Consider the following 27,859-nt stretch of genomic DNA (forward strand, 5'->3'; position numbering starts at 1 on the left):
CAGGCGCGCGGCGAAGCCCCTCCTCCCGGGCGGAGACGGCTCCCAGGAGTGCCCGGAGCCCGCCGCCGCCGCCTGGCAGTTTCTGTCGCTGCCGAGGCGCGGAGTATGGGGCTCTGATGGCCATGGACGGCTACAGGGGCTTTTTGGGGCTGCTGGTGTCGGCGCTGCTCGTCGGCTTCCTGTCCGTGCTCTTCACCCTCATCTGGGTCCTCCACTACCGGGAGGGACTCGGCTGGGATGGGACCGCGCTCGAGTTTAACTGGCACCCGGTGCTCGTGGTCACTGGCTTCGTCTTCATCCAGGGCATCGGTACTGGGCACCTCCCGGGAGGCAGCGGGGAGGGACGCGCCGGCCGGGGTCCCTGACCGATTCCGGCCGAGGGGGGGCTGACGGCGTCGGGCGACGGGGTGCGAGGCGAAGCTTGGCTAGCGCGGGGCGCGCGGGGCCGAGGACCGGGAGCGGAGACGGCGGGGCGTGGCGGCGGGACGGAGCTGGGAGCCGCGGGCGCGCGAAGCCTGCCCGGGGCCGACGTGGGCGAGCGGGGAGTGGCGGCGCGGCGGCGGCGCGCGGGGCCCGGGCACCGCCGCGAGATGCTTCGCGGGGGGCGGCGGGGCGCGGCTGCCGCTTAGCGGGTGGCCCGGCGCGCCGGCCCCACTGGGTTAACTCTTTGCTGCGAGTGGCCGGGGCGCACGTGAGGCATCCCCCTGACACCAGAAAGCGGAGCAGAGGAGGGAGGCCGCAGTGCCGAGCGTCCTTAGCCCCCTAGCCCCGAAAATCGCCCCCCTGTGGACGGAGCCTGCGCAGTCAGGGGGGCCGAGACGCTCTTTAGGCGAGGCCTTCTCCGAACTTTCTTCACGGCTGCAGAGTAGAAGGGGAAGGCGGGAAAAGGTGGGGCGAGAATTGGTCTCCCGTGGTCTCATCCTCAGCCTTGAGTGAAAGGGTGAGCGAAGCATCATCTCTGGTTTCGCCTCTCCTAGAGCGTTCGTTTCAGTCCAGCCCTGGAAGCTGCCAGGACACAAAAGGGTGTTAGGCTGCCCTGCCTGGGCCGCGGACGGACTTGAACCCAACTTGTTTTTGTGGCTTCCGACTAGCGAAAGTTCCCCCCGCCGGGCTTCCTGTTGGGCGCTGGCGGCGAAGCGGGGTGGGGGCTGCCAGGTAGGGCTTGCGGCTGCCTGGCTCCCGGGGACCCTTGTGCTTGAGACAACACTGGGGTTTGCTGTGTGCACGTTTGGCCCCACAAGAGTGCAGCTCCGGGCCTGCACTCGCTCCCTGGGATGCGATTAGCCCGGAGGGAGGTTCCAGTTGATGACAGATTTTGTTTTTCTTTTTTTCTCCTGTCCACCCCCCTCCTCCCTCAATCCATGACAGTTTTTATTGTGGTCGTATAGTGCTGCTCACAGCGTCCTGACGATTTCCTTCCTCTGCTGTTTGGCTGGAGGAACCTCCAGCTAGTGGTGCAAGCGCCATTTATTTGTAGCCACTTTTCAAAAAGTGAAGTCAAGGCCTGGCTGACAAAGTATTTAGAAGAGGATAGAAAACGGTGAGCTGGGGTTATACCTCAGAAAACAAGGGACACAAGTGTAAATAAAGGCTTCAGAAAGAGGTGCCCCCGGGCTGAAACCTCTAGCCTTGGCTTGGAGCAGGCTGCCTCTTCTCCACCAATGTCTGGCTCTCTAATTCAAAGAAGCTAACAAAAAAGCTCCGACCTCATTCCTGAAGAAAAGATTTTTGTTTCCGTTCCAAACTTGTGCTGCAGCCTCAGCAGGTGTGGCCAGCATTCTCCCGCTCTGGGATATAGTGGCAGACAAGTTGCTAATGCTTCCCTTACCTGGGTTGTGATAGTCATGGGGGTGCGAGCGCCACCTTCCACCAAGTTATTTCCTTACGTAAGTCCCACATATTTTGCCACTGACCTAAAATAAGAAAAACATACTCAAGTTCCAAAGTCACTGTCATCAAAAACACTCTTTCCTTTGTGGTGCAGCCCTTAACTTTGGCTAGAGCTGTCAACATCTCCTGTTTGCTCAAAGTAGTGGAAACAGTCTCTTCATCTTTTCCAACCAGCCCTGCAGAACAGCTTCTAATACCAAGAAAGTTTCCAGAGTCTTCTTATAATTTAGGGTCAGGGAAACATAGATGATATTAGTTGTCTCCTGACTTACCAGAGAGGAGACAGTCACAAAACTATCGCTGATATTTATTGAGTGCTTTCTGTATGCCCACTAAGTGCACTCTTTCACAGTTATGTAGAATAAACAAGGGCACAGAGCAGTTAATATGCTCATTTGTTGCAGAGTGTTCTTAAGAGAAGCAAAAACTCTTCATCTCATATACACTTTGAAATGGTTTATCCGTGTTAGAGCCCATTAGAGTTTTCCTAAAAATGTAGTTTCTTGAAACTTTGGACATTCCTTAATCTGTTTATACTCACTTTTGAGCAAAAATGTGTGAATGGATATTTTGGAAATGTTCATCTGTTGCTTTTATGCAAACCTTGCATTTCTTAAGCTAAGTTACGGGGTTTGTATTAGTTTTGGAATGTTTGTCCTGTCAACATTCCCCATCCTGTTTATTATGTGGATTCCAGACTTGCAAAGCACTTTAATCATATAATGCATTTCAGTGGCAGAAACATAAGCTTTTTCATACATACAGGCACATGCATTGTATAACTGAGTTCTTGTGAATCTTGGTTCACCCAGCACTTCCTCCTATCCAGCAGTAGGAGGGAAACACCCTTTACAGACGAACCATGTTAAAACAGACGTTTTTACTGTCTCAGTGAGGAAATTTTTAGGTTTTGCTATTTCAGATCTCTAGTAATGAATACGATAAAATTGAGTTTGTGATGCACAGATATTTAGAGATGAGGAAGGGAAGGCTAAAGTCCAGTTATTACTCTGAACATGAAATGCCTTACAGATATAATACATGGACAATAGACAATATTTAAAACCATTTGAGAACAAGTAAAGAGTCCTGTGAAGCACTGTAAGTCCTGTCAGAAGTAAGCTCTGGAGTAAGCATAAAAGTTATAAAATAAATGCCTGTGTGTTGCGGGGGTGGTGGTGGTGAGGTATGCGCACACCTAAATACACATTGTCCAGATATATTTTGAGAAATCTATGTATTCTAAAATAGACTATAATAGACAATAAGATATCTAAAACTGAAATAAAAATTTAAACTAGTGGGAAACCTAGCGAACATGAATGAAGAAGAGTTTCAAAGAGAACTTTAGAAGGGGCTTTGTGCTTCTCTTAAAAGGATTGTTTCCCATGAAATAAGTATACTGCCAGGAAATCAGAGAAACAGCCCTTGAAAAGAAAGCCACAGAAAAGACTGAAATAAATAAACCCTCTCAAAGTGGCAGTTGACCTTTTAAAAGGTTCAGCAAGGTGGAATGTGTTATTTGGTAAAAGGTAGAAAATTCAAGTATATAAATTTGGTGAATAGAAGCCTCGGCAATTCTACACTCCTTCCTTTCCACAGGCAGAACTGTTTACTGTATAAACTGAAGGAAGAGAAATTGAATAGTATGGTGATCTCAAGTTGGCTTTGTGAGAGAATCTAACTACATTTAAGTAACATTTAAAAGACTAAGAAAAAGAAATTGAGTAGGTCTGGAATTAAGACTGTTGGCATAGCCTATTAATGTATCTCAAAGTGACCAAATCCAAGTCCACTTAAATGTATTTGAAAAGGCTTTTGGCGTAGAACCTGGCAAAGAAGATAATGGACAAAGTGCCCCAGATACCATCTCCAAAACCAGCCTTGAAGACACCATTAATAATGAAACCTACCAAGTTTAGGGAAGAGAGGGTTTTTACAAAGCATAAAGACACAATTCAAGGCAACCCAAAACACGTTTTGTTTTTTTTGTTATACATAAATACATGCAGATCTCTTTGTAATGTAACTAATAAAAATGTTTTAGTACTAGGCTTAAGAAATAAATGTTCACTGTTGTATATCTGGCACCTAGAATAACAACTAGGTCTGGCAAATGGTAGGCCAATAAATAGTAATTGAATAAATGAGTGATTAGTTCTGTACCATCATTAAATTCTTAGTAACAAAATGCAATTTTACTCATTTTATAATGATAATAATAGCATCTAAAGTAAATGTGCCCTCCCTCCCCCCTTTAGTGATTATCCTGTTTAGCCAGTTTGGCAACACTGGTTTATTAGGGAAGAATGGGCATCATATTATATTGGAAATGCATCTTTATTCTGAAGCCCTCAGGGTCATTAGAATGTTGCTAAGTATGACCTGTGCCTCCTCTTGCCAACCTACAGGCTTCATCACTTCAGTTCTCTCTTCCTCCTGCATCTCCCCCTGTTGGATTATTTCCAACATGTTTCTCCCCCCGTTGGATTATTTCCAACATGTTATAATCTCTATCATCTTAAAAACAACCACACTCTTAACCCATCCTTCTGGATGTTCATACAGTCATCCTGGATTCCTCTTTTCCTGTCACACGTCTCACTCAGTCCTTCAAATAATCATATAGATGCCAGACTTAAAACACAGCATTACCCAGATTCTTACCACTGACTATTTTAGTTATTTATTCACTCAGTGGCTTTTTCTACTAGAATGTAAGCTCCTTTGAAGCTCCTTTGTCTGTTTTCTTCACTGCTGTATCCATGGTGTATAGAACATTACCTAACTTGTAGTCAGCATTCAATAAATATTTACTAAATTAATGCAAGTTTGGTCAGTCCTCTAAACCAGGGGCCATACCTACAGGGATGGCTTATAAAGTAACTATGTGAAGTGGATTAGGTGTGTGGCACCCATTAGAATGTCTTCCTATGTTCAACTAATCATTCAGACACACAGACTGCCAAGACCACACTGGGCACCAGCCTACTCAGAGGATTTAGGATAGGAACCAGAGCTTGCTAGTGTGACAGCATCGGGTATTCTTTTTCTTTCTATTTTGTGTGTCTGTGATTTTTTAAAAAAATGTTTATTAATTTATTTTGAGAGGGGGAGAGAGAGTACAAGTGGGGAGAGGCAGAGAGAGAGGGAGAGAGAGAATCCCAAACAGGCTCTGAACTGTCAGCAAAACCCGATGTGGGGCTCAATCCCACAAACCACGAGATCATGACCTGAGTGGAAACCAAGAATCTGACACTTAACTGACTGAGCCACCCAGGTGCCCCAAACAGACATCCTTTCTGCAATGGTTCATGTAGCAGCCATATATCTCTCCATAAACTAGCCTCTCTCCAGGTGACAGTTTATTCCCCGGAGATGAGATCTGCATTGGAGGGATCAGAGCTTAAGGTCCCCATGTCCCAAAGGAACCAGTATCTCTTGCAATACTCCATAGACCTGGCTTCCACTCTTCCTGCAGGGGATATATAGTGAGTTGAACAGTGTCCCCCAAAAAGATATGCCCAAGTCCTATTCTTATGGACCTGTGGATGTGACCATGGTGTCTTTACAGATGTAAAGTTATGGATCTCAAGATGAGATCATCCTGATTTAGAGTGGGCCCTAAATCTAATGACTTGTGTCCTTAGAAAAGAGAAGATCTGAGACACAGAGAGGGGAAGGCAATATGAAGATGGAGACAGAGATTGGAATGATGTGTCAACAAGCCAAGCAACACCACGAGTTGCTAGTAGCCACCAGAAGCTAGGAGAGAGGTATGGACCGGATTCTCCCTTAAAGCCTCCAGAAGGAACTAGTTCAGTCAACACCGTGATTTTGGCCTTCAGAACTGTGACAGAATACATTTCTGTTATTGGAAGCCACTCAGTTTTTTGGTATTTTGTTATGGTAGCCCTAGGAAACCAAAACAGGGTATAACAGTTATCATTGCACTCTGGGAAGCCCAGAGTTTGGCATTCTTATCAGGTGTTTATAGATTTTTCATTGTTTTTCCCAGTCTAGACACAGTTTACCAATCATGGGGTTATTTTCATTGTAAGCAATGTTTCCTAATAACATTCGTGTCAAGCCACTTTATCCGTTAACTAAGACCATTAACCAAAGGTCACATCCTCATGCAGCTCAAGGCAAATGCCTTCTGTGTGTGCGTGTTGAGGGCGGAGGGAGGACTGTAAAGAATTGGAGAGTGTCTACTCTTGACAAAATAGGAAACCTCTTAGCTGCAGCAGATGGTGGCTGTATGGGGATGCCAGCCCAAAGTGGCTAGAGCTTCCCATTATCCAGGAGAATACAGATTTTTAAAAACAAGTTTAATCTAAAAGTAAACTAGCCACAAAACCAAAACAAAACCCCCTGTGCTGATCAAACAAAACACATCTATGGACCAAATTCAGTCTATACCTCCCAGGTTACAAGTGACTTTGGCTAGAGCTTTCTGTCTTGACTTCATGGGATTGAAATTTTTCCACTTAAAAATTAGAATACTGTTCTCTTTTAAGAAAATAGACCAGAAATATTTGTCATAACTTTTTTTCTTCCTGTAGAAACTTTCTTAAAAGGTCAAAATAAGCTTTGAAAGAACAGTACAGACTTTGGCTGTACTTTTCCAAGTTTGTTCATTCATCCAGTTTTCATATATCATTCTATTTAATTAACATACATTTATTAAGCACGTATTGTATGCCAGACACTGTCTAAAACAAATAAGTAAAATGCAGCCATGCCTACAAGCTGTTCCCACTTGAGTTTGTTAGAGCTGAGTTAACAGTTTTCTTTTAGAAAACTTGAGCGCTAAATATTTATAGCTGGCTAGGATTCGACATTCAGGTCCTAATTTTAGAGATTCTCTGACGAGGGCCAGACAAAAAGGTGATAATTAGAGCCAGTATATTTCTCATTTGTTATAAAATTGATGTGAAGCATAGGAAAATATAGCTCGTGTTTCTAACAATGCAGAATTTCTGGATACTTAAATATCTAGCAATTAATTGAATTTTTCTCTCTTCACACACTCTTTGGTACCAAGTAGCCACCTTTGTGGTAATTTCAGTCTCTTCAAAAGGATGCTTCAGTGCCAAGATACTAAAACCAATCTCCCAAATCATCTAAGTTGCTTCCTACATTTTGATTCTCTAAAGGTTTTTCAGTTTCATGATATTCGTGCTATTGAGACAGTTTGAATACACAGACATGTTCCAAAGATCAGATTGATTGATTGATTGCAGTGGCAGGTAGATTTTTTTTGGACTGGGACACACTGGGCACCCTCATCGTGGCAGGGAGTGGGGGTGAGATGGAAGAGAAAAATCTGATGGTCGCTTGTGGTAGAACGGAGAATTCTGGCTGTGCTGGATGAAGGAGCCAAGGGCCAGGTTGGCTGGTAGCTGTAAAGCCCAACTTTCCTGCCGGTTGCTTCTGCACAGGTCGCTGGGGAGAGGCAGAGTCCAGGGGCTGGACGCAGAGCTTGGGGGTGCATGCGGTGCAGGGAGGAAGAGTCAGGAAAACCAGTCTGTTGGTTAGTATGTTGCATCTGTTTTTGTAAGGGCTTTTGTCAGGACAGGTCGCCACCAGCCTGGAGGAACCCCACCTGGGTGGGCTGACAGCAGCTGTGCACTGCATAGGGCTGTGGCTGTCACAGGTACTGCACTGCCGGAAACGCCGCAGGTGCTCTGAGCTGCTGGCTAGGGCCGGCTAAGCGGGACCATAGCGAGCTGGGCAGTCCCGTAAGCACTGCCGAGACTACCTGTGTATTGGCCACCCTCTGGGTGTCCCTGCGAAAGCCGCTACTGAGCTCGCTTCGCGCACGGTTGTAAGCACTTGGGGTCCGAACATCTGTTTGGCTCTGTCAGCCACTATGAGGGTGGTGCCTGGGAGATTGTGCCCTCCAGGGGCCCCGTGCAGGCTAAGAGGAGCTCCTGTGTGAGCGGTCAGGCTCTGCTGGTACGCAGCTAATGTCAGCCTGGTCAGGTCACTGGGCTCCTGAAGCCTCCATTTCTCATCCTCATGTAAAACTTTCTTGAGCTGCCGGAAAAGCTGTTGCTTCTCTTCTTGTAGGGCCCAAAGCTTCTCCTGCAACCGAGATTTGTTCCTTGTTTTTCTCTAGAGACATTCTTTCTACCATATCCTTTTTCTTCCTTCGCCCTGAGCTTCCTTCGTCTTCTGTTCCATCATCTTGTCCACCTCTTCCCCCGCCTGCTGCTTGCAATCGCGCTCCATCTTGTGTGCTGCTGCAACGCCCCGGCCACGGCGTTGGGAAGCTTGGGGCGCTCCGGGAGCGCAGGCACGGTGCTTCTGGGGACGCTCCGGCCGTGGGCGCCCGGCTCTGTCACGGACTGCCAGAGCTCGGGCTGGGCCTACCCGGAGGCGGGCGTCCAGGCGGGGGTCGCGCCCGGTCTGCCCAGGCAGAAGCCCGCAGGTCTGCCCGCCGCCCGCCGCCGCAGCCCTGGTCACGTGCCCCGGCACCCGCCCGCCGGCCCGCGCCCTGGCCGGCCCAGCCCTGCGTGCTCTGCTAGCGCAGCTCTAGCGGCCCGGGTTTCAGGCATTTGTGCTGCAAAGCTCAGGTTCTCTTTGATAGCTACCGCAGGAATCTTTCCAAGAAGATTATTTTAAAGGATTCTCTGGTTTTACATTTAAACTGGAGGTCTTTGTCTAGAGTCTGGTACATTCTTGGGTGAAAGGGAAATTAGTTAATCCTGCTCTGAGTTTACACCAAGGATGTCAAAATAATACTTTATTCAAAGAGTTAATAAGATAAGCGTAATGCATACACCATATTTACATAGAGTTTACAAGTGTTTTAAAATTCCACTGTACTTCAAACAGTAATTTACCCCTATTTTATTTTGGGGTTCACTTAAAGTGTATGTCAAGCTGTTAAGTGGTCCCAGGTGTAGAATACCTTTTACTGTTTTGAAAGGAACATTTGGTCTTACATGAGCTAACACTTGGATCAGCAGTACAGATTGTCTTGAGTTTTTGATTTGTGCATTTTAAAAAAGGATCTGTTCATTTTCTGGGAAATAATGAATTACTGTACTTTTTAATTTTTTTAATTTTTTAAGTATTTGTTTTTGAGAAAGAGACAGAGCACAAGTTGGGGAAGGTCAGAGGGAGACACAGAATCTGAAGCAGGCTCCAGTCTCTGAGGTGTCAGCACAGAGGCAGATAAGGGGCTTGAACCCACACTCTGTGATATCATGACCTGAGCCCAAGTCAGGTGCGTAACCGGCTGAGCCACCCAGGCCCCCCTACTGTACTTTAAAAAATTTATTTATTCAGCTCACATTTAATGAAGTCCTACTATGTACCAGGCTGTGTGCTAAATGCTAAGATATGACATTGAACAAAATAGACATGCTTCTACCTTCATGAATCACAAGATTTAAATACAGAAAAACTAGAGTCAAATTGTTTTCTATGTTTGGAGACATTTCTCCCTCCAAGTGCCCCTCTCTTCACATGCACTTTGACATATCTAAATTTGCATTGCATGTAAATAGTTTATGGATGGAAAGCTGGTGTCAAACCAGAGATTACATCTTAGAGAATATATATTTTCACATAGTCCTGAATTGATTATGGAGCTAGGAGCTGTGAAATTTTCTAATTAAATTCAGTTCAAGTTACTATATTTTCACCTTCATTTGTCCAAGAAATAATTATACACAGATGTTGATTTCCTTTTCCCTTTCCTTCTTTGCTTTCTTTTTTCTTTCTTCTTTCTTACTGGTGTGTTCCACCACCAATAATTTTTCTTCTAAAGAAGATTTAAAATGTATTTCTCAAATATATATATATGTTCATGTTTCCCTTCATTTTCTGCAAGGAAATGGTCTTGCCAACTAGGGCCTCTAACAGAAAACCCTTGTTTCAGTTACAAGTAGCTGTTTGATGCCATTTCCCCTCCTCATGGGCTTATGAGACGTTTTTCTTCCTTTTCACTGAACCTCAGGAATGGTGTCTAGGTAAATGCCAAGCCAAAGAAGCAAGAAATATTTAAATTCCACTCTCCAGGCAGTTTTTATAGCTGTTGAGAGTAGCTTCTTGTTTAAGAAATGTGGTTTGATTTATTAAGACTGCCATTTTCTCCATGAGTCCACCATATTTTGGTTATTTATGCATCTTTAAAAACATGTAAACACCTTATGCAAATGTAACATTATGCAGTTATCCCTCATTTATCTAGAGAACACTTTGAATGATAGTCAACTATTTATATTTAGCAGAACTTCCACATAACCCGGAGAGGCAGAAACTCCAGGCCTCTCTCACATAAGAGCCCCCCTCCAGTTTCCACAGGCTGCCAACTTAGTGGTTGAGATTAATTCACGATTGGGTTCGTGAGCTTACAAAAATATTGTTTTAACTTGGAAACTAATAGGAACTCTTTCAGTCATACGGAAAGTAACATAACAGATCCCCATGTATCCATCAACCTGATTTAACAGATGTTCTGATTTTTGTCAACATAAAATGTATAAACTAGAACTCAAAGGTGGTAGGAAGAAAAGATTATACAGGATAATGGAAGGAGAGTAAGCACCTTAACCTAAGCAAGAAACTAAAAGAGGAGATTGAAGAACTCTAAACTAGACCCACGAGCTAAAACACTGTAATTGCCTGGGCCCATGTGGGTGGGAGGCAAGCACGTCTCCTGCCCTAGAAGTCCCTTAGGTCTTTCTCTACAGGACGATATATTTTACTGGTAACCCCCAATCATCAATAAAAGATTAAATTGTGTTCCATTCATGCTACTGCTGGAGAAGGAAAGCTCGTGTGCAACCAGTCTCAAAATATTTGAGTAAATGTGCAAGGTTTAAAAATCCAGTTTTAACATTCAAGGGGCAAAGACTTTAATTTTATGAGAAACTAAACACATTCCTTTGTGATGTCTGTAGTATTTAGAAGAGTAAAAGTTCTTCACTGAACATTTTTTGTAGGTAAGTTTTTATTGAAGAATCACACACATGCAGAAAAGCACCTAAATCATAAGTTACATGTTTTTATAACATGAACACACTCATTGACCCGGACGATGAAACAATATCCTAGGCACCTGGGAATCTTCCTGGTAACCGTTGTAACTTCTCTCAGTCATGATAATTACTCCTGACTTCTAATATCAGAAGTTAGTTTTGATTTTGGAAAATTTTGATACAAGAGGATCCAGATTGGAGGAAAAAAGCTGTTGTGATTTAGTGTTCATAACTTGCTTTTCAAGGAAGCATCATCCACATATTTTCTTTTCATATGTAAATGTTCAGGTTCCCTTATTATCCAGTTCCAGTGTCTGGATAATAGGATGATGATGATAATAATGATGATAAGGATGATGATGATGATGGCAATAATAATATTATTTTTAAAATGCGAATTGAGATTAAGCAAGCTACTTAACATTCCTTTGCCTTAGCTTTCTCCTCTATATAATGGTAATAGTAGTCATACCTTCCTCACAGAGTTGAGGTAAAAATTATGATGTAAACATATAGAGCATTTAGCATGCTAAGCGTTCAATGTGTGTGTGTGTGTGTGTGTGTGTGTGTGTGTGTGTAATGATGTTAACCTAGAAGAGGGTGAGATGTATTTTTTTTTACACAAATAGTTTATTGTCAAATTAGTTTCCACATAACACCCAGTGCTCATCCCCACAAGTGCCCTCCTCCATGCCCATCCCCCCTCCCCCCCACATCTATCAGTCCTCAGTTTTTGTCAGCATTCAAGAGTCTCTCATGGTTTGCCTCTCTCCCTTTCCACCACCATTTCCCCCCTTCTTCTCCCCCTTGTTCCTCTGTTAAGTTCCTCCTAATCCTCCTATACATGCAAACATAGGATATTTGTCCTTCTCTGCCTGACTTATTTCACTCAGCATAACACCCTCAAGGTCCATCCATGTTGCTACACATGGCCAGATTTCGTTGTTTCTCATTGCCATGTAGTATTCCATGGTATAGATAAAGAGGGTGAGATGTATTACTAGATTTTCATATTATCCACATTTTTATTTTACCACTGCCTGATCACACAGATTGCAAAAGGCTCCACTGTGTGGATGAAAGGTCACAAAGTCATTGGGTAAAGAGACATTTGCTTTCCTTGAAAACTGGAGAATCGTATATGGTATGCCTCTGACTCCAAGGAGAAAATGAATAAGGAAGGGAAACAGTGTCTCTGAGTTGACTTGAGTTTGACTTCTAGACTTTGATCAGCCTGCAGAAAGTATCTTACATTTATTTAAAAAATACTTAGGGGCGCCTGGGGGCTCAGTCGGTTGGGCATCCGACTTCGGCTCAGGTCATGATCTCATGGTTCGTGGGTTCGAGCCCCGCGTCAGGCTCTGTGCTGACAGCTCAGAGCCTGGAGCCTGCTTCCGATTTTGTGTGTCTCTCTCTCTGCCCTTCCCCCTCTCATGCTCACTCACTCTCTCTCTCTCTCAAAAATAAATAAACATTAAAAAAATACTTAAAGATCACACACAAATAAAATTAGTGAAATCTGAATTGGGTCAGTGGATTATACTGATGTCTTATTTCTTGGTTCTGATATTGTACTATGGTTATATAGGATGTCACCATTGGTAGTATCGGATGTTATCAGCTGTATGAAGAGTATATGGGATCTCTCTGTATTATTTCATACAACTGCATGTAAATCTACAATTATCTCAAAATCAGAGTTAAAAATCATACCAGTGGAGCTACATGCTTTGAGTCCAGGGCTATCCTAGGCTCAGGATACAAGGAGAAACAGCAAAATACATTCCTGCCCTCAGAGAGGCTGAAGTAAGGATGAGAAGGGACATTGAACTAGATTTTAAAAGTATAGTTGAGGGGCGCCTGGGTGGCTCAGTTGGTTAAGCATCTGACTTCGGCTCAGGTCATGATCTCATGGTTTGTGGGTTCGAGCCCTGCGTCGGGCTCTGTGCTGACAGCCAGCTCAGAGACTGGAGCCTATTTCAAATTCTGTGTCTCCCTCTCTCTCTAACCCTCCCCTGCTCACGCTGTCTCTCTCTCTCTCTCTCTCTCTCAGAAATAAATAAAATATTTTTTAAAAAAAAAGTATAGTTGAATCTTGAACAACATGGGTTTGAACTGTGCAGGTCCACTTACAGGCTGATTTTTTGGATAAACATAGGACACTACTGTATTTTCCTTATGATTTTCTTAACATTTTCTTTTCTCTAGCTTACTTCATTCTAGGAATACAGTCTATAATACATATACAAAATATGTGTTAATCAACTGTTTATGTTATTGGTAAGGTTTATGTTAGTAGTGAAGTTTTTGGGGAGTCAAAAGTTATATATGGATTTTCAAGTGAGTAGGGGTCATTGCCCCTAATGTTGCTCAAGGGTCGACTGGTATACCTGGTTGCACTAAATGGCTTGGAAAGACTCACTGAATACAGTAATGGTTATCCAAAAAGTCTCCATATCCTCGAGGAAATATAGTGAATCAACATTTATAAGATATCCATATATGCACTAAAGTTAGTAAGTAGCAATCCTTCACAGTTTGGATTAGATAAAAAGAATACTGTCTTAATGGTGAGGGCTGTCAAGTGTTGTAGAATGGAACCACAGAATAGGAAAATCAATATCTTTTGCTGGAAGCCTTAAAGAGGCTGAAATCACATCTGTCTTTGTAGGTTTATATGTGTTTCTATTTGAGAATGGACTAGATAATGCCATACATTTCTGTGATCCTATGAAGTTCTCTATATTTAAATTATAAATGTCTTTAGTGGGAATATGCTTCTTTTTTCTTACTAGAACTAAGCAATATACACAATACACTGCTGATGTAATGGAATCTGCCTTCCAAAGGAAGTATTTTTCAAACTTTATCCACCTGCCATACATTTTCAGATGTAAGTTTTCCTGACATGGACTGGAGGGGGTGAGAATGAGGGTAGGGGCAGGATATTGTCTTCAGAACAAAAATTGCATGCTGCTTAATGTGGCTATATAATCTATTGCTTACACCAGCATGCTTAAAAAATGCTACTCAAAAATGTTTTTGTTGAAGTTTAATCTATATGCAGAAAAGTATACATACAATGTATAGCTTGATGAATCTTCCCTCCGTGAACACCTATGTAACCAGGATTCAGACTGAGAAACAGAATATTAGCAGAAAGCTAGAAATCATACAAGGGTATGTTCCTTTCCAGTCACTATACCACTTCCTCACAAGGGCAACCACTATCCTGACTTTCCTTACTGCAGAGATGAGTTTGGCCTGTTTTTATAGTTCATATAAATTGAATCCATACAGTCTATACTTGTTATGTCTGGTTTCTTGGCACCGACATTATAGGTTGATCCACATCATTGGGTGATGTTCTAGTTATAGATCATTCATTCTCTTTGCTGTATATTATTCTGTGATGTGAATATATCACAGTTTATTTATTCCTTCTAATAACAATGGGCATTTGGGGAGTTTCTAGTTTTGGGGCACTACAAATAGTGGTGCTAATAGTCTAGTGAATGTCTTTTGGTGAACATATGTACATATTCCTTTGAGGCATATACCCAGGAGTAGAATTGCTGGATCATAAATTATACATAAGTTTAGCTTGAGTGAATACTGCTAATTTGCCAGAGTGTTTGTTCCCATTTAAACTCCCATCAGCAGAACAGAAGAGCTCTGATTGCTTACATCCTCTCCAATACTCGGCATTTTTCATGTTTAGCCATTCAGATATGTGGTGGACCTATTCTCACATGATTTTAATTTGTGTCTATTGACTAATGAAGTTGACATCTTGCCTATGTTTATCTCTCTATGTTTGGATATACCTTTTTGTAAAATATGTGGATATACTCTTGTTCAGTTAAATCTTTGTGCATGTATATATATGTATGTATGTATGTATATGTATATATATTCCTTAGTCTGTCTTTTTTTTTTTTTTTATCAAACTATGACTCATATGAAGAAACCAGGCCATAAGACTAACAATTTAGTTTTGGATGTGTTGAGTTTGAGATATTTGGAGGCATCTCTATAGAAATGTTAAGAAGCTGATGGATTATGTGGGTCTGGAGGTAAGAAGAAAGTTCTGGGCTGAAGGGGCACCTGGGTGGCTCAGTCGGTTAAACATCTGACTCTTGATCTCCGCTCAGGTCTTAATCTCAGGGTTGTGAGTTCAACCCCTATGTTGGCCACCATGCTGGGCATGGAGCGTACTTTAAAAAAAAAAAAAGTTTGGGTTGAAGATTAGAATTTTGGAGTCCCTGCCCTGTAGGTAGCATCTCAGTGAAAGAGTGAATGAGATCACCCACAGAGAGTGTAGAAGGAGGAAAAAGTCTTAGAATTGACCCTGAGAGCCACTGGGATTGGTTCAAAGTTGGAAATAAAGAAGATGCTGTTAAAAGAGCCCAAGAAGGGATGCCTGAGAGACAGAGAAGAGGGGAAAAGCAGAAGTCAGGGGAAAAGGGTTTCATGGAAGGGAGTGTTCCGTGCATCAAACTGTTCAACTTGTGTTAATTAAAAAACAACAATACCACATTCTGTCCCCTTTTGCCTCTTTCTAGCCATCATCGTATACAGACTGCCATGGACCTGGAAATGCAGCAAGCTCCTGATGAAATCCATCCATGCAGGGTTACACACCATTGCTGCCATTCTTGCAATTATCTCTCTGGTGGCTGTTTTTGATTTCCACAATGCCAAGAATATCCCCAACATGTACAGTCTACACAGCTGGGTCGGACTGACAGTCGTCATACTCTACATCTTAAAGGTCAATGTCTCAGTGTATTTATAAGCATGATATGAAAAGTAAAACAGTTCAGATACTGTAGATGTGTTCTACACGTTCATATTCTTCGAACTAATCTTCTCATTCCTTTTAGGCCTTGTTCCATTTTGTTTCCATTGTAAGTATTCTTCCCTGAGGGGCCATCAGAACTGCAGAATTCAGTCTTTAAGCTTGAGCGTGAAATTTTAAATATGGATATATCTATGTAGAGAAATTGCTGTCTCCATAACACCTAGACTGCCATTATTTGAACTTCAAGTTCCATGTGCTGAATAAACAAGCATAGGCAGGATTTCTTCCCCATATTCTCTACCATTTTACTTTTCTTTTTTGTTTTATAAAATTTTATTTTAATATTTACTTTAGAGAGAGAGCATGTGCACATGAGCATCGGAGGGGCAGAGAAAGAATTAGAGGATCCAAAGTGAGCTCCATGCTATCATCACAGAGCCCAATGCAGGAATCAAACTCACAAGCCATGAGATCATGACCTGAGCAAAAGTTGGGCGTTTAACCAACGGAGCCAGCCAGGCACCCCTCCTTTTTTTTTAAGTTTATTTATTTATTTATTTTTGGGAGTGAAGGGGGGGGGCGGCTAGAAGGGGGGAAGGAGAAAGAGAATCTCAAACAGGCTCCACATTGTCAGCACAGGACCTGATGCAGGACTCATGACCTGAGCCAAAATCAAGAGTCAGACACTTAACTGACTGGGCCACCCAGGTGCCCCTGTCATTTCTGTTTCCTAACTTTATGAATGAAGACCTGAATTTTACTTCCTTGTTAGAGTTTGAAGCCTCAGTGATTAGTTTAGTTTTCCCCTGTCTTCTCTTCACTTATTAAAAACACATACGTTTCAGAGTAGTATATTTGAACATAAGTTAATAGAGTGTGATAGGGATTTGGCTATTCTAGGACACTAAAGTAAAAGGTGAATTTTTAAAATCTTTTTGGTGGTAACCACTTTGTTGAAAAATCTTTGTGAACTATGTCAATTCACTTCTCTTTCTTAGGACAGTATATATCCAGCTACCTAATTGGGATATCAATGAAAACTTAACTTTTCTGAATATAGGAGAAGCAAGAAACTGAAGTGAGTAAAAAATAGAAGAAATTATAAGTGAAATGAAAGTCTGGTTCTTTAAAAAAAAAACTAAATAAAATAGATAAACCATTGTTTACCTGATTGAGAAAAAACAAAATATACAACCTTCAGAATACGAAAGAAATTAATCATGGATACAAATATTATTTTAAAATTAGGACAGATTATTAAATTTTAGTATATCATGATATACTTAAAAGTCTTTAAGAGAGAAAAAAGGATTATTTTCTTGCCAAATATAAACTACCAGATTTGATATGAGATGAACTAGGAAACCTAAACAGGATTGGGGTACTTGGTGGCTCAGTGGGTTAAGCATTCAACTTTGGCTCATGGCTTCAAGCCCCATGTTAAGCTCTGTTTTGACAGCTCAGAGCCTGGAACCTGCTTCGGATTCTGTGTCTCCCTCACTCTCTTTCTGCCCCTTCCCTGCTCACCCTGTCTCTGTCCCTCTCTCAAAAATAAATAAACATTAAAGAAAAAAAGAAAACCTAAACAGGACAATAAAAAACTAGATGAAATGGTAAGGTCTTTTGAAATCTATCTCTGAAAAAGGTACTGGGTCCAGACGGTTTTATATCTTTGACTTTCTAGGAACAGATACTTTAAACTATTCCAATTCCAGCGCACTGGGAGAAAAACAAACACCTCTTAGATGTGGAGCCACTGGTACTACATACTTCCATGTCTAAGATGGCGGCTCTGATGATAAACACCTTTGCTAACATCCAACAGCAAACAGCAGTTTAAACTGTGAAATATTGAAGACATTATGTTAATAAGACATTGGTGCTTGCTACCTTTGTCATTCAACTTTATTTTAGAGGTTGTAACTACAGGATAATGAAAAAATCTGTATAAGTCATAGAGAATTTGTGGCTTTTTTTCGGTTTGTAGAAAAAATACATGTACTGTACATCTAGTAACCCAAGAGACGGTTAGAGTAATAAGTATTTGGAAAGGTTCCCAGATATAAGATAGCCATGCAGGGGCACCAACTTCAGCTCACAGTTCCTGGGTTCGAGCCCCACATCAGGCTCTGTGTTGACAGCTTGGAGCCTGGAGCCTGCTTCAAATTCTGTGTCTCCCTCTTTCTCTGCCCCTCCCCTCCTCAAAAATCAATAAACATTAAAAATATTTTTAGGGGAGCGTGAGTGGCTCAGTCAGTTGAGTGTCCAACTTTGGCTCAGGTCATGACCTCACAGTTCATGGATTCGAGCGCCATGTCCGGTTCTGTGCTGAATGCTTGTTCAGAGCCTGCAGCCTGTTTCGGATTCTGTGTCTCCCCCTCTCTCTGCCCCTTCTCCACTCACGCTCTGTCTTACTCTGTCTCTCAAAAATAAATAAATGTTAAAAAAAATTTTTTTTATTTAAAAAAAAAAATAGCCATGCATAATTCAATAACTTTTGCCTAAACTAGAAATAACCACTTAGAATAAGAAGTTGAATTCATTTACAATGTGGATTTAAAATTATAAGATATGTAGTAATAAACTGAACAATGAAGGTATAACATCTATATGTAGAATATATAAAATACTATAAAATTTTATTGAAAAACAGAAAACATGGTATAATTAGAGAGATATGATAGTATTAAAAGAGAGCAATTAATATAGAAATATCTTTCCCTCTTTAACTATATTTATGTTTAATATAATTCTAATTTTAAGTCCATTGGTAGTTTTAAACTTGCAGAGCAAATATCCAAGGATAATCAAACAAATTTTGAAAAGAAGAGAAGGGAGACCTGCCTTCAAAACAAGCTATTAGTACAGGAGTAAACAAAATATAGTCATGGAAATAACAGAGAGGACAGAAACAGTCCAAGTACGTACATGAATTTTTTTCTTTGACGCTTTGGTATTTCAATTTAGTGGAGAAAGAATGCTTATTTAATAAGTGTTACCATCATAATTTGTTATCCATTTGGAAGAAACTAAACAAACAAGTGAAAGGACTCTGTATATAATACAAAAGAAAAAAGATCCCTAAAAAGCCAATGCAAAGGGAAAAAGAAAATTAGGAAGCATATAATCCGTACAATCTGAGGTTGGGGAGTCCACAGGTTGACAAGAAATCCAGAAGTCATAAAGGAAAAGAAAGACATTTGATTACATAAAATTTTAAAAAAATCATATGGGGGTGTGCCTCGGTGACTCAGTCTGTTAAGTATCCAACTCTTGATTTTGGCTCAGGTCATGATCTCACTGTTCATGAGATTGAGCCCCACATCTGGTCTTGTGCTGACAGTGCAGAGCCTGCTTGAGATTCTCTCTCTCCCTCTCTTTCTCTGCCCCTCCCCTTCTCATGCTCTCTTTCTTTCTCTCTCTCAAAATGAATAAATAAGCATTAAAAAGTTTTTTAATAAAAAATTATGTGGGACAAAACATAACAAAGTCAACAGAAACTGCACAAGGGGATATGGGGAATAATTGTGTCATGTACTAAGGGTTAATGTGTTTAATGTATAATATAAAACAACTCCTAAAAAATTATGACAAAAAGACAACCTCACAGAAGAATAAACAGATTTGAACAGGCAGGTTACAGAAGAAAAACTTAAATCACCAATCAGCATATAAAATGTTCAACTTCACTAAGAAGTTAGGGAAATAGAAGCTAAAGCAACAATAAAATGTCATTTTCCCCCACAAGACTAACAGAACAACAATGGTGATGTTCCTTGCTGCCAAGGGTGTGAGTGCTCAAGGATGCTCTCCACCTTTGCTTTTCCACTGCTGATAAGAAAATCCATTGTCACCAAATTTTTAGGGAAGTAATGTGTTAATATCTACTAAATTTAAAAAAATATATGTATTCTTATCTTTTAGCAATCCCACATTTGGGGAGAGTGGAAATAAAATACTGTCACATAAGTAACTCTCAAAAGGATTTTTTTAAATGTTTATTTATTTTTGAGAAAGAGAGAGAGAGAGAATGAGAATGAGCAGTGGAGGGTCAGAGAGAGAGGGAGACACAGAATCTGAAGCAGGCTCCAGGCTCTGAGCTGTCAGCAGAGAGCCCAGCATGGGGCTTGAACTGTGAGATCATGACCTGAACCAAATTTGGATGCCCAACCAGCTGAGCTGCCCAGGCACCCCTAAAACTGATTTTTAGTGCAACATTGTTTGTACAGGCAGGAAACCAGAAGCAACCTAAATATCCATCAATAGGGAGTGGTTAAATAATCTGTGGTAAATCCATGGTGGATATCATACAACTATCACAAGGAATGTAGCCATGTCTACCGACCAAGAGTGAGATATAGTCTTCAGTATAAAAAATACTGAAGAATAAATAAATAATAAGTTTAGTAAAATGTCATTTAAAATAAAAAAGGAAAGGGAGAAAGAAAAAAACATGTATGTGTTTATGTGTAAAGAAAAGTATGGGAGAATACACCAACCCACTACCACATTGTGGGAATGGGTGGGATTGATTTGGGGGCTTATTAAATGTTTAAGTGTGTCTTGTTTGGCCTGCCTGAACATGTGGCTCTTTTGTTTCAAATACAAGTAAATCATATGTTACATACAAAGCATATATACATAATTTTTAAAACTAAACAAGCGGGTCGCCTGGGTGGCTTAGTCGGTTAAGCGTCCAACTTTCGCTTAGGTCATGATCTGGCAGTTCGTGGGTTCGAGCCCCGCATCGGGCTCTGTGCTGACTGCCAGCTCAGAGCCTGGAGCCTGTTTCGGAGTCTGTGACTCCTCTCTCTGACCCTCTCCTGCTCACGCTGTCTCTCTCTCTCTCTCAATCTCTCTCTCTCTCTCCCTCATAGAAATAAATAAAATATTAAAACAAACAAACAAACAAACAAAAACTAAACAAGCAAACGGTGCCCCCTTAACAGATTGTGATACTCACAATGTGCTTGGTTCCTGTGGTTGTTCAAGAACTGGGTGAACAGCTTCTTACCAGGAAAAGTTGATGACATTCCAACTTTATTCCTTTGTTGCATAAAAGCTGATATCAAGTTACTTGCATTGCTTCTCCACAGACATGACAGAACAGATCACCCAGGTGTGCTCAGGAAGAAATCAATGAAAGAACATTTCCTTTCCCAGTGGAAAGAAACCAATTCTACGCTTGCTTTCTTCACTTTTGATAGGAGCTAAGCTTCCTACTTATTATGATTTACAAAGATTGCTGCCTCCATATTCTTAGTTGCAAAAATTCATGTGCCACAAAAATATGCTTTGACAGAGACATACTTCTGTCAGATTTCTTAGATTAAAAGTAAAAAAGGGAGGGGCGCCTGGGTGACTCAGTCAGTTGAGCTACCCACTCTTCCTTTCACTCAGATCATGATCCTAGGGTTGTGGGATCGAGCCCCGAGTTGGGCTCCAAGCTGAGCATGGAGCCTACTTAAGATTGTCTCTCTCTTTCTCTCTTCCCCTCTCCCAGTCTCCTGTTCTCTCTCCAAAGTAAAATAAAATAAATTAAAGATTTAAAAAAGTTAAAAGGGGAAGCAGTTTCTCTTTCTGAATCAAGATGAATTCTGGGTGGAGATTCTTGGAGCTGCCACTTGTGGGTGGGGAACAGGAAGTTTCCACTTTCCTGGAGCCTCTGGCTAAGGGGCAGGCGCGGGCTTGATGCTGGCTTACACAGCCACGGCTGCCTGCACTTCAGTCTCCAAGTTTAACTGCATCCAGACCGTTTACCCAAGTTTGTGAAGTCAGTTTGTACTCCCCTCCCCCACAAAGAACAATTCAAGAAACAATCCTACCACAGAGTCTGAAGAGCGTGGGAGAGATTGTCAAGTTCAGATCCTCTTACCTTAGCACTGTTGGGGTTTGGCTTAGCGCCTATGTTTAAAGTCAGGATTTACCAGCCATGGGAAGCTAGTGTCCAGGTGGTTTCAGTACACATAGGAAGGAGGGAAGCAACAAAGAATAGAATCAAAAAAGGCTGAAAAGTCGTCTTCTTTCCTCCTCCATGTTTACCTATGGACTGTAAAGCATTCCAAGTGTAGAATTAATTTCGGTTTGTGAGACGTAGCCTCTGGGGCATTTTTTAAAAATAACAATCGGGCTCAAACATTAGGCTGTTTTCCCTGTACGTCTGACCTCTGCTTCCCTCAGTCCTTGACAGAGGACAGGGGTAGGGGACTCCTGAGAACCTTGAGCCTACCCTAGAAGTAGAGAGCCCACCTTTCCTGAGTCCATAGATTAAACTCAGTAAAAATCTGTCTGGGTCCGCTTATGTCTTAGGTGTTCTCTTGAAAGAGGCACTTTTACAGGGAGTTGGACCAACCCAGATTGCCTCCTCCCCCTGCCATGCACTGCCCCCTTCCCCCCCACCCCATTCCCCAACCCTGAAAACAGAATCACAGGAATGATTCCCCTGCAAAGCAGAGATCCTTTATTTACTCTTTTGAAGAGTTAATTAAGCTGACATTTCTTTGTGACAATCTTCCCCCAAATTTTGCTGACACATATTTTCTTATTCTTTCTTTTCATCTCTCTGAGGTGTTCCTTCTCTCTGCTTCGGAGGCATCCTCTTAGAGTAGTTCTTAAAGTCTCCTCAGAGAATCCTGAAGGGTAGGGGAGAGTGGTAACCAAGATTATTTGGTGATCTTACTGTTCAAAGCACCTTTCATAATACTAAGATGGTATTTATCTTTGTGTCAGTTTCTCAGAGGGTTACATGGACTTTTCCAGAGGCTACATTATATGTGATATCACATAAGACTGAATGTGAAGACAAATAGAGGAATTCAATTATCTACTACTGAATCAGACTTTAAAATCATTTGTAAATATGCAAAATATGACACTTGGCTCACTATTTTTTTGTTTCACATAATACAGTTACTTTTTCTAAGACATGTTATTTATGTAAATATGTAGTGAATTTATTATCATTGTTAAGTGAATAAATACTTCTAGAAGTTTCAGCTTTAATTTCTAATATGGTAAATACCAATAGATTTATAATATAAATAGAAGCTCTTTGAGGTTCTCAGTAAAAAAGCCCTATTGTGTGTGCTTAGAAGTTATGAATCATGATAAAATTAACTCTTATGATTCCACTATCCAACCTAATTTAGAAAACATAGAACCCCTACCTACTTCTACCTCAATCCCATATCTCTAACTATCCCAACCTCTAGCGGTAACCATTCTCTGGAAGCTTTTCTGTCATTCCCTGTTTTTCTTTATAATTTTACTGCATACTGTAAATTCCCAAGAAATATGTTGTTTAGTTTTGCTTCTTTAATTTTGAAAAAATAATCTCATAATATAGGTATTCTATTCCACTTTTTTCATTCTACTGATTGAACTGTGTGGATTTCTTAGCTGTAGTTTATTCACTTGTACTTTTTGTATTCCATTGTTTAAATATACCATGAATTTACTTTTCTGTTATCCTGCTATTAAACATTTGGGCTATTTTTAGTTGTTTTCTGCTATAAACAATACTAAATTGAACATTTATACACACACACACACACACACACACACATCTCCTGGCTCTCATATGCAAAGATTACTCTGGGTGTATACTTAGGAGTGTAATTATATACTCAGCCTAAAAAAAGAAATGCCAATTTGTTTTCCAAATTGGTTGATCCCAGTGTGTGCCTTCCAGCAGCATATACGAGTGCCCATAAGGCATATCCTTGCCAATGTGCATCCTCTTCAAACTTTTAATTATTGCCAAACTAGTGGGTATAAAAAGATATCTTCTTGTGGTTTTAATGTTTGTTTCTCTGATCACTCATGTTTTCTTTCTAAGAAATACCTGCTCATGTCTTTTGTCTATTTGAAAAATGAGGGTTTTGGGGCTCTGTGCTGACAGCCAGCTCAGAGCCTGGAGCCTGTTGCAGATTCTGTATCTCCCTCTCCCTCTGACCCTCCCCTGCTCATGCTGTCTCTCTCTCTCTCTCTCAGAAATAAATAAAATATTAATAAAAATTTTTTAAATGAGGGCTTTTTTCTTCTCCTTGAAGATTTGTAGGAGTTCTGTGTCAGATCCCTTTTCATTTATATGTATTGCTTATATCTTCCTGCTTGAAGCTTATATTTTCTCCTTTGTTAGTATTTTCTTTTGCCAAAAAAAATTTTTTTAATGTTAAAAGTAACCTTTAAGGGAAGTTAAACTGCCTGGAATTCTCTAAGCAAATTTCTGGCACCCCACCTGCTTAGATCATTGAGCCCTACAAGATTACAAGAGGCACACATGATAAATCCTAAAAGAAATAAGAGAAAACAGAATCTTAGGAATGAAGAGTTAAGAGAGAAGAAATATGGAAAATACATATTTCCATGGGCAAGTCACAGAAAAGATGTGGTGACTTTACTCACAGAAGTGTGTACACACTTAATCCTTGGTGGCCCCTGCCCGTTTCCATATAGATATCACAACCTGTACATCAGGATGCTTGCCCTTTGATACTAATAGAATCACTCAACTTCACTGAAGGAGAGTTAGCAACATTCTCAGCCACCAAATAGGACCCTCTGAACCAATTCTTATAGATCCAGGCATTTGTGGCATTAGGTGGACAATAAAATATGCAAACCAGCCTATCAAATGCATTTTTTTCATTATCATTTCCCAGAAGCTGATTCTAAATGTGTTTTAGGGTCTCAGACCCATTCTGCCTTATTCTTCTGGTGTGCCCCATTAGTCCTTTGATCCCAGTCAGGAAAGATGAACAGTGATGTTGGGTTTCTCCCTGTTCTCCTTCTTTTCACCATTGTTTTTTTTGGGGAGTAGATCCAAAGTAATTACCTGGAAAAATGCCCTTTAAATTCAGCAGCTCAGTGGTCCCTAATCATCTTTATATTCTCTTGAGGAGAAGAGAATTGGTAATGGGTAGGAGATGTGGGGCCACAAAACAAATGGAAAGTGTTACCAGACTTCAGTTACATAGGAATCTTGCTATCCTCTGCAGAGAAGCATCCCACCAGGGATTTAATTATCAAAGCAATGGCATATCTCAGCAGAATTCACTTTTTCCTCATAAAATTGTAAACTTAACACTTTTTTTTTAAAGTTTATTTATTTATTTTGAGAGAGAGAGACAGAGAGAGAGAGAGAGAGAGAGGGACAGGGGCAGAGAGAGGGAGAGAGAATCCTAAGCAGGCTCCACACTGTCAGTGCAGTGCCCGATATGGAGCTCGAACTGATGAACCTTGAGATCATCACCTGAGCTGAAGTCAAGAGTTGGACATTTAACTGACTGAGCCACCCAAGTGCTCCTCAGTGCTCACTTTTGCATAGGCTTTAGGTAAATGGATTCTGGTTTATCTAGAATCTTGTACATGTGGGACTAGAGTTATTGTCAGCACAGAGCCCTATGGGCTCTATTCGTGGGACTCAAACTCACGAACCACAAGATCATGACCTGAGCCAAAGTCAGATGCTTTACCGGCTGAACCACCCAGGTGCACCAACACATAATGTGTTTGATTGAACTGACTAAATGAGTCCTATCATGTATGGTTTTAGTGACTCAAAAATCTTTTATTTCCTTTTCTACTCGGCAACCTTAAGGTTATAGATAAAAACAAACAAGAAGTTATCAGAATGTTCACTGTTGCTTTGTTAATGATAGAAAAAAACTAGATACAGGAACATCCATAGAAACAGAACTAAGTAAATTATGTTACATCCTTAAGATACAATATTAGCCATTAAAAAGAATAAACCAGATGTACATGTGTTGATATGAAAAGATCTCCAAGATATATTATTAAAATTCTTTAATATTTATTTTGGAGACAGAGCATGAGCAGGGGAGGGGAAGAGAGAGAGAGAGAGAATTGGAAGCAGACTCCAGGCTCTGAGCCACCCCGGCACCCCATCTCCAAGATATATTATTAAAATTCTTTAATATTTATTTTGGAGACAGAGCATGAGCAGGGGAGGGGAAGAGAGAGAGAGAGAGAATTGGAAGCAGACTCCAGGCTCTGAGCCACCCCGGCACCCCATCTCCAAGATATATTATTAAGGGAAAAAAGAAAGATGCAGATGCAGAACAAATATGTATAGTAAGATACCATTAATACTTTAAAAATTCTCTTTCTCCCTCCGTACACACACAGACACACACACACACACACACAGACACACATGCTTGTATAGGCATCAAAATTTTCTGGAAGGATACTCGAGAAAGTGATAATAGGTGTTGCCTTTGAGTAGTGGAACTGGAGTGGGGGAACTGGAGTGGGGGAAATTTTCATCTCCTGCCCTTGGTTCTGAAGAAGGTTTTCTCATTTTGTGTACAATTGCTTTTATAATAATTGCTTTTAAAGTTGGTTACCTCTTCAAATTAAATGATAACCTTTGTACCTGTTGATGTGTAGCTTCTCCTAGGTGTTTCCATCTTTCTGCTTCCTTGGGCTCCACTTTCCCTCCGCGCGCTTGTCATGCCCTTACATGTTTATTCCGGACTTCTCATCTTTGGAACAGTGATTGCAACGGTACTTATGGGAGTGACTGAGAAATTGATCTTTGCCTTGTAAGTTATATAGTTTTCCTAACTGGAATATTTAAGATGTTACATACTTATTCGTTGGGGGAAAATGTAACAAGATTTTAATATTAAAAGTAGAAAATGTAAAAATTTATTTTTTAACAAATGAATTATACATGTAGTATAGCATTAATAATGCTTGGAAGAAGGACCAAAAAGTTCAAAAAATTGTACTACTCTTATAACTGTTGAAGTTACACATGCCCTTTTAATCTTTTTGATGTACATGTCTTATATTAACTATAATTATGGAGTATATACAGTTTTGTATCATCCATTTTTCAATTTTTAAGTGTTACTGGTATTCCAGGTGCTATATTATTTTCATACTTCTAATTTTTAACAGTGCTATACTATTTCACTGAGTTATCTTAGCATAACTTAAATTTTTCTTTAATATTACACATTAAGGGAATTTATTAAGCAGTGGGCATTTTTTAAGCAGATAGATTCAACACTGTTTGACATGCTGCTACCTCACCCTATTTGTAATTGGACATACTCTCTCTCTTTTGTAGGAGCGGTTCTAAGTACAGTACATCCCCACCGGAAGGTGTTTTCACAAATACCCTTGGCCTTCTGATTGTGGTATTTGGGGCTCTCATTTTTTGGATAGTCACCAGACCACAATGGCAGCGTCCTAAGGAACCAAATTCGATCTTCCTTCAGCCAAATGGAGGTTCTCAAGAGGGAGTGGAAGGCTCGGCAATAAACTTTAGCAACGTGGACAAATCAGATTCAGAATTAAACAATGAAGCGGCAGCAAGGAAAAGAAACTTCATCATTGATGAGGCTGGACAGAGATCCACCATGTAAAGTATCGCAGAGAGGTGGCCATATCACTTCACTTTTACAAACTAGCTCTACAGTGTATAGCTTCTCCTATCCAGCCCCAAGATGATTGGGCCACAGAGTCAATATTTATTTTAATCATAAAGTAGGATTCCTTGGAAGAGTTTGTATTGATTGAGGCCTATGAACTTATCTGAATTAGAAAGGAGATGATCAGTGTAAATAATAGCAGATATAAATTGTGGTTATGTTACCTCTTCTTGCTGAGGACCAAAACATTTAGCACAGTGCCTTGCATCAAACAGTTGATCAAAATGTGTCTCTCAAAAACAAACAAACAAAAAATAAAAATGTGTCACTCTGTTGGTAAATTTCATCAATGTAGGCATCTCTTGCTTCTTGTCATGCAGTCATTTCCTGTTAATTCTGGGATTCCAGTCCTAACATTTTAGAATTAGATCTGGAGTGGGGTGCCTATGTGGCTCCATCGGTTAAGCGTCTGACTTCAGCTCCGGTCATGATCTTACAGTTTGTGGGTTCGAGCCCCGCGTCAGGCTCTGTGCTGACAGCCAGCTCAGAGCCTGAAGCCTGTTTCGGATTCTGTGTCTCCCCTCTTTCACTGACCCTCCCCTGATCACGCTGTCTCTCTCTCAGAAATAAATTTTTAAAAACCTTTAAAAATTTTTAAAAGAGAATTAGATCTGGAGCAGGGTTTATGTTACACAGAAAATGTGAGTACAGAAAGGAAATTATGAATTTTTGGGGGGAGAGCCTAAATGGCTCTCCCCAAC

At 40.9% G+C, this 27,859-nt stretch overlaps 1 protein-coding gene and 1 pseudogene across 1 annotated transcript; one reads left to right on the forward strand and one right to left on the reverse strand.

Moving 5' to 3' along the window:
• Nucleotides 1-27,605, forward strand: LOC120236394 (cytochrome b reductase 1). The gene is made up of 4 exons (XM_039239170.1): nucleotides 1-309; nucleotides 15,452-15,660; nucleotides 26,107-26,261; nucleotides 26,795-27,605. Exons 1-4 carry the CDS (start codon nucleotides 117-119, stop codon nucleotides 27,090-27,092), a joined length of 855 nt encoding a protein of 284 aa, XP_039095101.1. The 5' UTR covers nucleotides 1-116; the 3' UTR covers nucleotides 27,093-27,605.
• LOC120236404 lies at nucleotides 7,179-14,594 on the reverse strand (annotated as a pseudogene).
• Nucleotides 27,606-27,859: the final 254 nt, after the last annotated feature.

Source organism: Hyaena hyaena, unplaced genomic scaffold (assembly GCF_003009895.1).
Source record: "Hyaena hyaena isolate Hyena2069 unplaced genomic scaffold, ASM300989v1 scaffold_154, whole genome shotgun sequence".
Lineage (NCBI taxonomy): Eukaryota > Metazoa > Chordata > Mammalia > Carnivora > Hyaenidae > Hyaena > Hyaena hyaena.